This window comes from Abramis brama (genome assembly GCF_963993115.1).
Source record: "Abramis brama genome assembly, chromosome: 23".
Taxonomy (NCBI): Eukaryota; Metazoa; Chordata; class Actinopteri; order Cypriniformes; family Leuciscidae; genus Abramis; species Abramis brama.
This window is the reverse complement of record NC_139985.1, coordinates 23,619,551-23,635,272: the sequence shown is the minus strand read 5'-3', so window position 1 is coordinate 23,635,272 and position 15,722 is coordinate 23,619,551. Positions and strand designations below refer to the sequence as shown.

Here is a 15,722-nt window from a genome sequence, read left to right as displayed (position 1 = left end):
CACGTCACTAGTCCTACAGTCTGACAGTAAGCGGATTAAGTCTGTTCAGTCAGCGAAACTGCAGAGAGGACGAAATACCATCCATGTTCTCAGTCATACCTCTCTATTAAATTGCATAACGCTACCCTTTTTCCTTTTAAGCCACGATGTTTGCCATATTTACTAAGATAAAAGACCGCATTGAGGCTTTTTTGAACGAGAAGAATTTAGTCACTGACTGTCTCAATAAAATCGAAGAAAAAACAGGCATCAAGAAACGTTACTTAGCTATCGGTAAGTCCTAGTTTTATCTTAAGTCTTTTCATGTTTTATATAGGCCTAAAGTGTTTTCTGCGAATAATAAAGTGTTTTGTGTTATAAAGTAACAGGTGGACACACGGGTCAGTCGAAGCGTTACTATTGGGTTGTGAAATGACAAATATCATTGCTAAAGATAATTAAAAGCTAAAAACAATTAAGTTGGCTAAAACAACTTCAATAATAAATAGCATATGCCTATTTTATAATAGATCAAATATATTATCGGATATTGCTCGCCCGTTATATTTTATCACACAATGTGTGCGATAAAATATTATGGCAATAGGCTACACGCACTTGATGACACTGAGTTGTTTCCTTTTGTTTTCATTGAAAGAAAACTTTTGCAATTTAATAATAATAATAAAATATTATTATTATTATGTTTTTCTAAATGGGCAGATTTTCTCAGATTTTCGCAAACGTCTTTGGACACATTTCGGTAACACTATTTTACAGTGTCCTTCTTACACGTTACATTTACTATAGTAATTACATGCAACTAACCCTTAAACACATGTGATCCTAACCCCAACTCTATAGCAAATAGTCTACATGTAGTTAATTCTTATTAGGCTACTCCGTACTTAATTAATTACACTGTAAAACGGACATCTTTAAATAAAGTTTCACCAAAATTGCTCTTAAAAGTATATACACCTTCCTAAAACACACAGTAGGCTACTGGTATTTCACCTTCATCCCTCAACATATAAATTGATTATGAAATTGTGATTTCATTTGAGGCCTCATTCAAAGACAGTTGTCCATGAATAGCGTTAGTAGTTTCTGTAATTTTACTTGTGATTCTCCCGTTTACATGTTGAAGACATTGTTCAGTTATGATTATTCTCCCAACAGGTGCTACAGCTGTGACTGGAGCATATTTATTATTTGGATATGGTGCTTCTCTACTCTGTAATCTGATTGGTTTTGTTTATCCTGCATATTTCTCGTGAGTTATGTTTTAAGATATTTCACAAATCAATACTTGTCTTAACCTATAAGCTGATAGTTTATTATGTCTTTGAGTTTGGTTGTATTTGAGTTTGGATGCAGTAGCTGGAGTTTGGTTGCAGTATACTTGTCTTAACTGGCATATCTTTCAAATAATTTTCTATTTAAATTTTTAATAGTATCAAAGCCATAGAAAGTCCTGGTAAGGAGGATGACACACAATGGCTGACGTATTGGGTAATCTACGGCATCTTCAGCGTGGGTGAATTCTTCTCTGACATCTTTCTCTACTGGTTTCCTTTCTACTATGTATGTAAGGTAGGTAGAACAATGCCAGATGCTTTCTCTGACTAATATCCGATTTAAGAGGATAAATTATTACCGGCTTCTTTCTGCTAATTGGCACAAAGACTTCTGCCTTCCTTTGTCATGTCCCTTCTAAGAGGTTAAATATTTGTTTGGTAAGCTGTTTCATTTAAAACAGCTCTGTTGTTGGTCTTTAGACATCTGCCAGTTTTTCCATAGTGTTGAATGGCATAATTTTGGTTTTTAGCAGATTTTATGAAATATAGATGCACACACACATATAAAATATTTTTAGTGGAATTTAAGTCAGTGTTAAAGGTAGGGTAGGAATTTTTGTCTTTATACATACTGTTTGTAATACTAGTTGAAACTCTCTTCAAATCCAAATAGCAATCAATAATAGAAGTGGTTTAAATATTAAAACATGTAGGCCCTACATATATTTTCTGTGGAAGTCTCATGACCAAAAAACTGTTTGTCCAGTCATTGCATTTGGTCCGAATGCAATGATACAATGTCCTACCTGCCTGTCAACATATGTATTTCGGAAATACTATTTCCATACCTATACACCCTGCTCGTGCAGACATGACACGTCATCAGCACGTTCTGTAAAGCTATGCAGAATTGTAGACAGACAGTCACCGAGCGCTTGAGTTGGACTTTGCATTTAGTTTTGCACTTTTCCCAGTTCAGTTTCCTTTGTCTTTGTTCATCAGTTACCATGGTTTTTGATTTGGTGTCTTGTTAATCATCTTGTTTAGTCCTTAGTCAAGTCAAGTCATCTTCATTTATATAGCGCTTTTAACAATGTAGATTGTTCCAAAGCGGCTTTACATTGATAATAGGAAATTAAAGTAACAGAGACTGTTTTGGCTTTACAGCAGCTCAAGAATAAAGTTATTGTCCAGCTAAAGTTAGTTTTGACTGATTCACTTCAGTCGCAACGATCATTAGTTATTAACTTAGGTATAACCTTAGTGTCCCCTATGTATATAAGCCCTGTGTTTGTTTCAGTTTTTGTCATCTTGTGATCCTGTCTCATAATAGGTGTTGTTCTGTTTCCTGTGTTTTTGTTTCCAGATGAGTGTAATTTGAGTTTATTTTGATTAAAGAAAACTGCTTGCAAATAGATCCAGCGCTTTTATTTATTTTGTGGTGTTCCTCAGGGGTCCATTTTGGGACCGCTGCTGTTCTCTCTGTATATGCTTCCTCTAATCTCTATTTTTCGGAAGTATGGTATTGCATACCACTGTTATGCCGACGATCTCCAGTTTTATCTTCCTGTGAGCTTAGATAAAACCTGCTCGCTAGACAAAGTACAGGAGTGTTACAGTGACATTAAACTATGGCTTTCTAGCAACTTTCTCCAATTAAATGAGAGTAAAACTGAGGTTTTGATTGTAGGTTCTCCCATCTCACTTACCTTTCCTGATCATTTAGGTTCCTTGTCCATAAAGATTGAAGATCATGTAAAGAGTTTAGGGGTAATTATGGACTCATCACTAAATTTTAAGAAACAGATTGGTTCCGTTGTTAAAGGTAGCTTTTTTAACCTGAGATAAATTGCTAAAGTAAAGCATTTTCTATCCAGTAAGGATTTGGAAATCGTGGTTCACTCTTTTATCTCATCAAAGATTGATTATTGTAATTCTCTATATATTGGTCTCCCCCAGACTATGCTAGTCCGCTTACAGTTAGTGCAAAATGCAGCAGCAAGGCTTTTAATGGGGGTGAGAAAGAGAGACCATATTACCCCTGTACTGCAATCCTTACATTGGCTTCCTGTTAAATTCAGGATTGATTTTAAAGTTCTCTTGTTTGTCTACAAGGCCCTATCAGGCCTTGCCCCCCAGTACATCAGTGATCTTATTATTCCCTACTCTCCTTCTAGAGTTCTCAGGTCCAACGGCTTTTAAAGGTCCCTCGTTGTCATTTAAAATCAAAAGGAGATTGTGATTTTTCTGTGGTAGGTCCCAAACTCTGGAATAGTCTTCCATTCCATGTGAGGTCAGCTCCATCAATTGCCACTTTTAAGTCTTATTTAAAAACGTATTTATTTTCTTTAGCTTTCGAATAAGTTATGTTTGCTTTGTTATATGATTGTTTTCATTTTTGTAAAGTACTTTGGGGCAACGTCTGTTGTTTGAAAATGTGCTGTATAAATAAAGTTGCTTGCTTGCTTTATTTCTGTCTTCAACCCCTTGTGGACAAGCATACTGAGACTCTAAAATGTAAACTAAAAAATACATAATTTAAGCTAGATTGATTCTCTGGTTGTTTCACTTTTTTTCACTTTTTTTTTTGTCGTCTTCCTGCATATAACAGTGAACTATTATTACTTTTTCTGGGTAGGTAATTGTAAAGTTCGACAAACTACTTTCTTAACTCGTTGCTGCTTTAGTTTCTTAACTTTAATAGGGACAACTCTACAGCCATGTTAGTGATGATTTCTCAAACTAGATAACCCATTACTTACTGTAACTTGCTCTTTTTGGTGTCTTTGCTGGTGTTTAGTGCCTGTTCCTGTTATGGTGCATGGCTCCGGTCTCCTGGAATGGTTCTCAGATTCTATACAGGCGTATCGTGCGGCCATTTTTCCTGAAGCATGAAGCCACGGTAGATGGGATGGTCAGCGATATAAGTGGAAAGGCCATGACAGCAGCTGAAAACGTCACAAGAGAGGGTATACAACATACTGTAAGACTGTCAGGTTTTTGAAGTGTTTCAAAACACCATTCAGAGAGAATATCATCAGGATGAAACTTTCTAGTGCGCATGTGTCCATGCTGTGTCCATGCTATCAAACGTAGAATATTTTGAAAGGCTATGCGTTCAAGTCAAAACGGGCCAACAGTGCCATTTGGCTGTCCACCTAATATTCAAATTGTCAACATTTTTTAGAAGATGTTAAGATGTAAAATATTACATTCTGGTTGTAAATTGGTAGTCAAACATTATTTTACAAAGGCCAATGCTGACGCTGCTCTATAAATTACATAATTCAGTTTAATGACAGCAAGTGCAAAATTGCTCAAAACTTTGCTCACACACGCACGCACGCACACACACACACACACACACACACACAATTAGAGTTAGAGTAATGGAGCATTATTTTTTTTCCACCGCAAAACTGAATTAAGTAGTTTTAATTACAGCCCTGATTTAACTCAGCTCATTGTTTACTTAGATTAATGTAAATGTTATTTTTTTCATCATATTTTTCTCATCTGTTCAAGTTTTCACTTGTTCTATCCATCAATCTTTCTATTGCAGTCCTTCACACTCTGGCAAGAAACCGGACTATTGGTCCAGCTGAACCTGAAGCCAAAAGACTGCCCACTTCTGCTCCTGTATGTTATGATATTGCTAATAAACCAACATTTGTCAAGATAAATTTTTTTTCCATTCTTTGGTTTTCTGCACATTAATCGATCTCTCTATACTGTCTCTCCTTTCATGTCTCTGAATCTAGCCTGAACCCACTGTTGATTAAATGGTAAGTATTTAGTTTGTGTCTGTGTGCTGTGTGTGTGTGTGTGTGTGTGTGTGTGTGTGTGTGTGTGTGTGTGTGTGTGTGTGTATGTATGTATGAGGTGGGAGGTATTTTAATGTTTATATATTATATTTTTTTTTATTACATGCAGAAATACAGGTGGCCAGAGTGGTCTGAGGAGACAAATCACTTGACACAACATGCAAGAGATGCAGCATCATGTTGAAGACTTGACATGACAGCAGTATCATATTCTCAATGTAAAGGCCTCAATGAGTGAATTGTAATTCATCTTCATCTGCATGATTTTCAGGCACCCATTGTCAGGAGTGCTTGGACTTTAATAATCCGGTATATTTATTTATATTTCTAAACTGTAAATGTCCTGAACACACTTATTTATGTTGTTTAAATGTTTTTGGCATTTAAATGTAGCCAAATACAAATGTAGACAATTCAACAGAAACTACTGTTTTCTCTGTAACAATTTACATTGTATTTATGGCATTTATCAGGGATTTTGTAATCTTAATATTATTATGATAAAAAATGTAAGTCTTCAAACTCAATAAATTTGTTTTGTATTATACATTTGGATTCTTTTCTCATGTACCGTTAACATCAACTTAATTCCTTAAACTGAATTAAATGTGTCCAGCTATTGAGTTTTGAGATTAGCATGTTAACTTACTCACTTGTCAAATGTGCAAATAATGAAACAGAAATAATTTTTATTGTCCCCATGCTCATCATTTTTTTCTGTTAAGAAACATAAAAATATCTATTCTACAAATAATTACAAGATATTATGAAACTTCAGTAAATATACATATATATTTATACTGTATATATAATGCATGATTCATAAAAGCTGGATCCGTCCCAATATGCAGAAAATTATACTGCATATACATTAAAAATAATGTCTAACATTATGCAGAAATCAATTGTCAGTGCTGGATTACTTTGTAGTAATTGTACTAATTGTAGTCAGTTACTGATTCCAAACTGCACAACAAATTTACTTTTGTTTTTACTTTTAGATTGCTTTTGACAACTCGTTTATCACATTGATTTGGATTAACCAGACGATCATGATTCCCAGGGATTTTTGTGAGTTTAATGAAAAGCTAACTAAATCATAAAAATATCAAATACAAATAATTTAAAAATAAACAATCAAAATAAAACACTTACTAAAAATTTTTTTTTTTTTTTTTTTTTTTGCTAATATGAAATATGTGAATTTGTACATTTTATTTTATAACGCCACGTGTTTGAAAGACAAAAGCCAAAGACAGTAATACATGGTTAAATGATTCATTGAGTGATAATTCAAATAATAATTATGTTTGTCAGGAGCTGATTAGATATGCAATGTTGAGACAACACTTCTTAAAAATCAAATGCTATCTGGGTCTCAGTTTTCGGTGATAGACATGACTAGTTGTTGGTCTGTGTGTGCAATTCCACAAACCTGGAAGACCTTCTGATTATATATAAGTATATATTTCAAATTTTTAGAAAGGAAAATTTAAAAGATAAAAAAATAAGTATAGTAAGATTGAAATATGAATAATTTACTGCTTTTGTGAGAATAACATTATATAAAAAAGTAATAGTCTAGGCTATAATGTAATCTAATTATTTAAATTTTAGAATTTGACAAAGCAATCCAGATTACATGTAGTTGCCCAGCACTTTCAATTGTTTTAAGATCACTATGGGTTTAGACCCCTCTTGTTTTATTTATTTCTAGTTGTGTGTGCATTATAGTTTATGTGTTGCTGTAAATTGATCTCAACCTGAAATGACATTTATTATTATGAATATTTGCTTTTTTTTTTCTTTTTTTTTGCAGTGTTATTTCAATTGTTAAAATGTAAATTATTTTCAAATGCTGTTTTACTCCGAGTCAAAAGATGGCGACAATCATCACAAAAAAAACGTCATCCTCTGACGTGTCAGCACTGGATGCCATAGTAAACAGTTTACATGTGAAATATGTGTTTCAGTATTTTACTAGTGGGGTTTGTTTCACAGTGCACAGTTTCCTCATCATCATGAACACTAATGCTCTATAAAAATCATTGGTCCTTAAAACTAGAGCTGGTGTATTTCCAATCAGGATGAATTTTGGTTCCAAAGGCAAGAAGCGGATGGTTCTGCCGAGCCGACCCGATCCGCCGACAGTGGAGCAGATCATGGAGGATGCAAACCGAGCCTATCCCAATGATCCAGTCTTCACTGTTTTACACCAATCTGCTGAAGGTAGGCAATCGGACAGACGAGAATATTTCAGCACAGTGGCTTTAAACACAGTTGAGTGCTGATCTATTAAAAGCACAAAGTTTCATACAGCAACACAGTGAAAGTATCTGAACAAGAAGTTAGTTTTCAGACACTTCACACATAAAAAAAACAAAAAACATATTTCGCATCGCAAATGCAGATGAACAACTGACATAAGGCCAGTATCATAGCTTATTTTATCACAGTAGGCTACGTCTTGCTTGCCTTTTGCGCTATTTTGTTTTTTTAGTCTATGAAGACACGAATCGATCATTTTTGAAATTTAAATCTAAATACATTGAACTACAACACTGTTTGGCTTAAAAGTATCAAACGTTCTTGATTATTATTTTTTATAATTTTTTTATAATGCTTATTTTTCAGATAATTAATCTGGTAATTTTTATACAGTAAACCTATTAAAATCCATTAAACTAAAGCGATTAAATACTATTCCCCCCCCTTTTTTTTGGCTTGTTTTCCAGATTATTCATCTGTAATTTTTTTTTTTAATCTGGTATTTTTTATATACAGTACTGAACTCATTTAAATCCATTAAACTACAACACCATTTGGCCTAATCTATCACATAACCATTAAATTACTCAGACTATTATTCTCTATTATACACAAGGCTTGTTTTCCAGATTATTCATCTGATTTTTTTTAATAAAGTTTATTTTTCAGATTAATAGGCTATAAATCTGGTATTTTTTTAATTTTCTATACAGCACTAAACCCATTCAAATCCATTAAACTACAACACTGTTTGGATTAAAGGTATCAAACCAACTGTAAATTACTCCGAATATTATTCCCTGTGTTTATTATTCCCAGGTTTGTGTTAGAGAGTACACTTTTGATGCATACAAATATACATTATTCAACCCATTTAAACCAAGTATTTTTAAATACTTTTCAGAAGAAACAGTATTTTAAAGTTAATTTATTTTAAAGAAAACAAGCCTTGTGCTTTATAGAGAATAATATTCCGAGTAATTTACAGTTGGTTTGATACCTTTAGGCCAAACAGTGTTGTAGTTTAATGGATTTAAAAAATACCAGAGTAATAATCCAAAAAATAAACCTTATAAAAAAATTACAGATGAATAATCTGGAAAACAAGCCTTGTGCATTAAAGGGAATAATAAGATAAGTAATTTACAGTTGTTTGATACTTTTAGGCCAAACGGTGTTGTAGTTTAATGGATATAAATGGCTTTAGTACTGTATATAAAAGATACCAGATTAATAATCCAAAAATTAACCTTATAAAAAATACAAAATTATTAATCAGAAAAACAAGTCTTGTGTATCATAGAGAATAATATTCTGAGTAATTTACAGTTGGTTTGATACATTTAGGCCAAACGGTGTTGTAGTTTAATGGATTTAAATGAGTTCAGTACTGTATATAAAATACCAGAATTATAATCTGAAAAACAAACCTTATAAAAATACCAGGTTAATAATCTGAGAAACAAGCCTTGTGCATCATAGAGAATAATATTTTGAGTAATTTACACTAGGTTTTATACCTTTAGGCCAAATAGTGTTGTAGTTTAATGGATTTGAATGGGTTTAGAACTGTATATAAAACATACCAGATGAATAATCTGAAAAATAAGCCTTATAAAAAAATACCAGATAAATAATCAGAAAAACATGCCTTGTGCTTTATAGAGAATAATATTCAGAGTAATTTACAGTTGGTTTTATACCTTTAGGCCAAACAGTGTTGTAGTTTAATAGATTTGAATGGGTTTAGTACTGAATATAAAAAAAATACCAGATTAATAATTTGAATAATTAGCCTTATAAAGAAATATCAAGCCTTGTGCATTAATATTCTGAGTAATTTACAGTTGGTTTGATACCTTTAGGCCAAACAGTGTTGTAGTTTAATGGATTTACAGTATTGCATACATTTACATTTCAAATTTTTTTATAAAATAGGGTAAACGTACCTATTAAGCGCACCAAAATCTACATTGAGACATTTTTAGTGCACAAGATACTGGTTTCAGTACAAGAAGTTATTTTAAAATAAAATATTAATCTCTCACACAATAACATTTCATTTTATTTTAAATGACAAAAGCATTTCAATTAAGATGTACATCATTAAATATAAAAAGTCTGGCTGTGCTGTAAATATAAAAAGTCACCCCTGTTGCCAATAAGCTCACAAAAGATTAATCCATAAAAAAAATATTCTTTTAATTAAGGTGCGATAAATGTCATGTCAATAGTGTAGCGATGCATGAAGAACAGCTCACACGTCACTTTCTATACACCAGCTTTCTGTTGGTCAACACAGTGTGAAAACCCCTTTGCGAAATAGCCTATGCATGGAAAAATCTTTAGGCCTCACTTGAAATTACTGATCGCATGGGTTCCTATTGAAATTACGGCATATTGCCGTTCAGACAGAGGGCATCATTGACTGACAGCCAAAACCTTGACCTAAAAGGACCTGGTTTGCATAGTTTCAGTCGCACAGGATTAGTTTTTAGGATATACGCTATGTACAGTATGTAAATTAATTGTTACTTCTGACATTATCAGAGTTTTTTCACACAGGATATACGCTATGTACAGTATGTAAATTAATTGTTACTTCTGACATTATCAGAGTTTTTTCACACAGGATAAACGATAGTGAAGTTGATAAGAAACGTTCTTTCACAATTTGAGGAATATGGCTATGATGTTTCTTCCTACATGTTTAAGAAATGAAAAGCTACACACTCCATCAGTTAGGGTTAGAAGAACTGTTGCCAAACATATAACATGCTAGAAACATAATAATCACTGCAATAATGATCCAATCTTAAACATTTGCCTATTTAAATCCAAACAGCGATTTTTATTTTTATTTTTGGCTGGGCAGTGTATGTTTCTGTATGTACATAATTGTGCAGGAAATATTGAGCATAACATTTTTCAAGAAGTTGTGAGGCGTGTATTTTATTTCCTGATGTCTTTGATTGACCAACGTCCACTTCAAACTCTAGGAGAACTTGGAAACAGTGACAGTTAAAGGACAAATTCTCTGGCTTTTTACTAGCATGTCAGTTTGCATTGGAATTAAGTGTTATATTTATAGATTATATTATAATTATTGACTTAAATCAGGGTTGCAAACTCTTACGTCACATGTCCATTTTCTTACACAGTGAAAAAAACATTGCGGAGCAAAGAGGACACTGACAACGTGCCGAAAGACAAGACAGAGCAGCGAGTTTTTCAGAACAATTTGGTGAAATACACAACTTTATAAAATGAATTTCACTTAATTTATTTCCATGCGTGCTGAGTCAGACTCTCTCCCTCTCATCTTGCAGTGTGTACACAGGCAGGTCAGTGAGTTATGATTACAAGAGCACTCTGTGTGCATCTGTTGCTTTTAGGTTAATAACTAATATGCTGTGTAGCCTATATAGAAATAAGTTAGCTTTAGCAAAGTTATTTGTTTTGAACCTACTGTTATCAAATGTTTTAACAGCCACAATATAGCCTACTTCTTGTGATGCAAGGTTTTTTTGTTTGTGTGTTTTTTTGTACAATAAATGATCTGTATGTAGATTTCAGAATGAGTGCCTTCACTAAGATAATGAAGATGAACATAACTTGAATTAACTTTTAATAAGCAAGCAGGGAAAATTCCCAACTTTAAATAAATAACCATTATACATGTTTAGGACATTTGCGATGTAAGAATGTACAGGGAGACGTCACATATAAAAACACTGCCCAGCTTAAGTAAGTTCAGTGATGTTTCATTTTTGTTTTTAAAAAAAAGTTATTAATTTAGTTCATTTATATATATATATAGCCACTCTGGAGTAAACCGTGATGTTATCGTCCAGCTCAGTTTAGTTCTTGCATAATAGTGTCAGTGCAGGTAGATCAATATTATTGTTGACTATTAAATTAAATGTTACATTTTATGTCCCCAACTAAGCAAGCCAAGCCAGTGGCAACAAAGGTGGAAAAAGGCGACAGTGGCAAGGAACCAAAACCCCATCAGGTGGCAGAATACAGAAAAAAACCTTGGGAGAACCCAGGCTCAGTCGGGGGCCAGTTCTCCTCTGTAGTGTATCATAATGTACTTTAAATAACATTAAAAAAATGTTTTTGTTCATTGACATCAGTAGCGACTGAATGTAAGCATTGTCTGAAGCTAAAAATTGGAGTCTGTGCCCATCATACACCACAATTTTTTTTTGCCAAAGCTGTCAACTCAGACTGGCATCTGCAGACTTGCTATGACTTTTAAACACAAACTCACAGCAATTCATATCTATTTTACGTTTTGACAAATTGGTGGTCAATTAGTATGAATTTGTACAATTTCACTGTTTTTAAACAATCTGCTTTTACCCCACTGATGGTTGGGTGTTGGGGTGGAGCTTCATGCTTACTTTTTCGTACGTTTTCTTACGAAACGCATCATCGAAATTCATACAAAATCGCCACCGTTTTCTCATGAGATCGGGTTGGAGTTGCGGGAATTGCCGTCGATTCCTCCAGATTGTGGTGTAGTGTATTCCAGCCATTACTGAACTACAAGTTATCATATCAAGTGATGTCGGTCTCGAAATGAAACAAGTTTTGTGCATTGAACTCCACCCTTATTCAAAGAATCGTGCAAGAAAACACTGTGCACACTAAAATGTTCTGGGGAGTGTATAGAGAACTTCTCGATTTCATTGTCCTTTGAAGAGAACCTGAACTATTTTCCTTGTAATAGTATTGCTTGTTCACCTGGTGGTTAATGCCATTCATCATCTCATTGGTAATTTAAAGTTATGTCCTTTTGTGCGTTGTTTGTTCACCTGGTAATGCTACTCCCATTCATTTAGAGTGATGTTAGAAAGGTTATATGTCAGTTTTTTTTTTTTAGTTGCTGTCTTTATTCCTCGTTTCAAGCTGCAATTTTTCTATGAAAATAATAGTTGGGTAATTAAATAATGAATGATTATTACAGAATTGGGAATTGCTACCATTAGTAGTATTGTACATGAGTATTAGCTAGTGTGAGTGCACCTTTGCATGCATGATGGTAACATTCGGCCTGACCACTGACTTTAGGGTGTCATCTTTCAGATTTGAAGTCCAGTTCCAGCAACAGTGAAGTGGAGGTCAGATACCTGCAGAGCAGACGCTACATAGAGCTGCATGAGCGATTGCAAGAGGAACGTGGCCATCTTGCTCGGCGGAGAGACGAGCTGCGTGCGGCTGGGGAGTCTTTGGAGCACAGTGTGATGGAGGTGAAGAGGAGTGCACAGTGACAACTCACAGGGGCCTGCAGAACATTCATGCCTGCATCTTATGAACTTGAGATTTGCTTATTCATTAGTTGATTGCTGGACATCGCAATACAACAAATTAAGATTAAAATCAGTAGGAGAATACAAAGTGTTCTTCCTATTGGAAATTAGGTGCATTTATTTAATGATTTGTTTGTGATATTTTTGGCTGATTTGTTTGTTATAAATCTACTTGGTCAATGTTAATATGTGCTATGTGTGTTTAATATAATTATTCAGTCAATCTAATAAGTTGTGCAGTCTTTATGTATTTTACATTATTAAATGTAATTGTATCTAAATTTTCACAATACAAGCTTTCTTGAGTTTTTTGATGAATGGAATATTTCAGTGTTTACAGAGTACAGACTGTTGAACATATTGATAACTGTACATCTATTCTTTACAGCTTAATTTTCATTAAATAAGTTGTCTTAAATAGCCTAAGGTTCTTTGTCCATGTAAAATTTTCATTTTAAAATGTTTATGGAGTAAAGATCTCACCACCCTTAAACCTTAAGTGTGTCATTTTTTTGGCATTAGCTCATTGGTTCTCAAGCTGAGATTAATGGTTAAAAATGACTAATTTACTCAAAGTATTAGCATCACATCTGAAAGAATTAACTGATCAATAAACTAATATTCATCAATCAATGAACTGATTGTGTTAACACATTTGTGATAAGGGTTTTCGGTTGTAACATTTATTGGTCCACTTTTTTTGTTACTGAACAAATTTCATTTAGGTTTATTAGCAATCTAATTGATAATTAAAAATGTAAGAACAAAACAGCACATACAAAAGTATGGCTTAGTAAAAGTTAGGGAATTAAATGATATAGTACTGTATATAAACTAAGGATAATTTAAGCAGTAGGCAATTAGTTGGGGTATAGTGTTACCCTGTATGCAATGGTCAAATAATGTAGTCCTGACTCAAACTTATGTGTTGTCAGAATGTTCAAACACAGCAATGTTTGGAAGTCATTGTACTTAAAGGTAAGGTCAAATGACTTCGATGTCTGTGCATATTTAGTTGGATGCAAGTATTTACCATTGAATAAATCACAGTTCGACTCAGAAAAATAAAATACATGTCTCCACAATATTCTATGAACATTCTCAACCCAATTCATGCTTTTACCTCTCAAATATCCATTAAGCTATCCCTAATTGTCAATTTGAGTTTAACATTGCATCATATTGATGTATCTGGGCCACCACAGTTATGGGCCATTACACTGAGCTCTGTTACTGGTCAATTTCAATATCTTCAGATATAGTCAGACATTAAAGGACAAGTTCGGTATTTTACACTTAAAGCCCTGTTTACAGATCGTTTCTGATGAAATAGAACGGTTAAGATTAAAATTTGGACACATGCTGCTGTCCCGAGAATTTTAGGTTTCTCGCTCCCCCCCCCCTCCCTACAGAATGGCTGCCTATGGGTCAGGGGTGTTCACTGATATGCTCACACAAAAATCGCTGCAAAAGATGCTTTCCAACAGGTTTTATCGTAGTTTTTGTCCAAGTTTTTTTTTTGTGTGTGTTTGACAAAAACTACGATAAAACCTGTTGGAAAGCATCTTTTGCAGCGATTTTTGTGTGAGCATATCAGTGAACACCCCTGACCACTCGGTGAGTTTCAAGTCTTTGTAAACGAAAGTTTAATGCGTTTTTTGGAAGGATTGTTCCAGTTCCCATAGGCTGCCATTCTGTAGGTGGGGGGGAGAAGCGAAAGAAACCTAAAATTCTCGGGACAGCAACATGTGTCCAAATTTTAATCTTAACCATTCTATTTCATCAGAAACGATCTGTAAACAGGGCTTTAAGTGTTAAATACCGAACTTGTCCTTTAAGTCTTTAATCTGGGAACACCAGTTTGTATCAGCACTCACAGCACATCTGATTCTGAAATACAGTTCTCTATCATTCTCAGAATTTCCAAAGGCTGATGTGTGATCAATGACTTTGCTTTTAAGACAGAATGCATGTTTTCTGACTAAAAGAGACAAATTAAGTGAAGCTGTTATATCACAGTAAAACTAAGTCCATGTAAATACTGCACCTCACCAAATAAGACAAACACTTTTTGTGCTGGCTAACACAATATTTGCTTTTGTATTTGCAGTTTTGGAAATGGGCTTTGGTTGAATGGAAGCCATTTTAAACATTCTACATCAGTCCAACTTACTGTTCAGTCCCACTAACTGTTAATAGCAAGTATTGATCTCAAACCACAAAGTTGCTACTCATTAGCTTGCTTATAAATACTTAAAGCATAACGTGACTGTACACAATATGACATTATGAAAGCATTCAGTGAGCAGGAATATGTACAGCCACTTAATTGTATTACATTTGCTGAACACTCGACAGTTACAACAATCTTATATTCAAAAATGCAAATGTGTGGGTGGAGATTCATGGTTGTACTCATAGTCTGTCATTTCCATTGAAAAAAGAAACTGCAAAGTCAACATCACGTGTTTACAGTGGACAAGTGAGCATGCTATTTGTAGCAATGGCAGGGTTACAATTTGCCTTCTGGGAAGCATTAGACTACAGTTTTAAGTCAGTATTTACAACAGTATCACTAAATATCCATGACGATTACATAGACATTTTGTGCAGATTTTACCTATTGTAGCAATAATTACCTGCATTAATAATAAGTGAAGGCAAAAGGCTGTTTTAACCTGTCAGTGTGGCGTAAAGGCATGTGCATACATGGTTCTCATGTGAGAATACAACAGTCTTTTCCGGTTTGCAGGTGGCACATGGTCTTTTAAAGTATTTGTCACTGTTTTTCGGAGAATAGTTTGCATATTGTTCTGAATGTGGGCCATAATTTTTATTAGTGGATAACACACTCCGAGGCAGTCTTTCTCATGTTTGACTAATTATCCAAGTAGCACAAGCAATGATTATTATCACTGTACAAAAATATAAAAAAAAGAAGTTATATCCTCAACCTTGTGGTGTGGTTAGGTACATGTTGTGAATCCAGTGAGATTCTATAGTTTATGGCTAATTGTTCACATCCAAATAAT

At 34.0% G+C, this 15,722-nt stretch overlaps 2 protein-coding genes across 2 annotated transcripts; both read left to right on the top strand.

Moving 5' to 3' along the window:
- Positions 1 to 32: 32 nt before the first annotated feature.
- On the top strand, positions 33 to 5,651 carry reep6 (receptor accessory protein 6). Its single transcript, XM_084101977.1, has 7 exons — positions 33 to 273; positions 1,162 to 1,255; positions 1,437 to 1,575; positions 4,081 to 4,249; positions 4,843 to 4,919; positions 5,042 to 5,065; positions 5,214 to 5,651. Exons 1-6 carry the CDS (start codon positions 147 to 149, stop codon positions 5,060 to 5,062), a joined length of 627 nt encoding a protein of 208 aa, XP_083958103.1. The 5' UTR covers positions 33 to 146; the 3' UTR covers positions 5,063 to 5,065; positions 5,214 to 5,651.
- A 1,363-nt stretch (positions 5,652 to 7,014) lies between these two features.
- cUnh19orf25 (chromosome Un C19orf25 homolog) lies at positions 7,015 to 14,063 on the top strand. The gene is made up of 2 exons (XM_084101208.1): positions 7,015 to 7,333; positions 12,467 to 14,063. Exons 1-2 carry the CDS (start codon positions 7,192 to 7,194, stop codon positions 12,649 to 12,651), a joined length of 327 nt encoding a protein of 108 aa, XP_083957334.1. The 5' UTR covers positions 7,015 to 7,191; the 3' UTR covers positions 12,652 to 14,063.
- Positions 14,064 to 15,722: the final 1,659 nt, after the last annotated feature.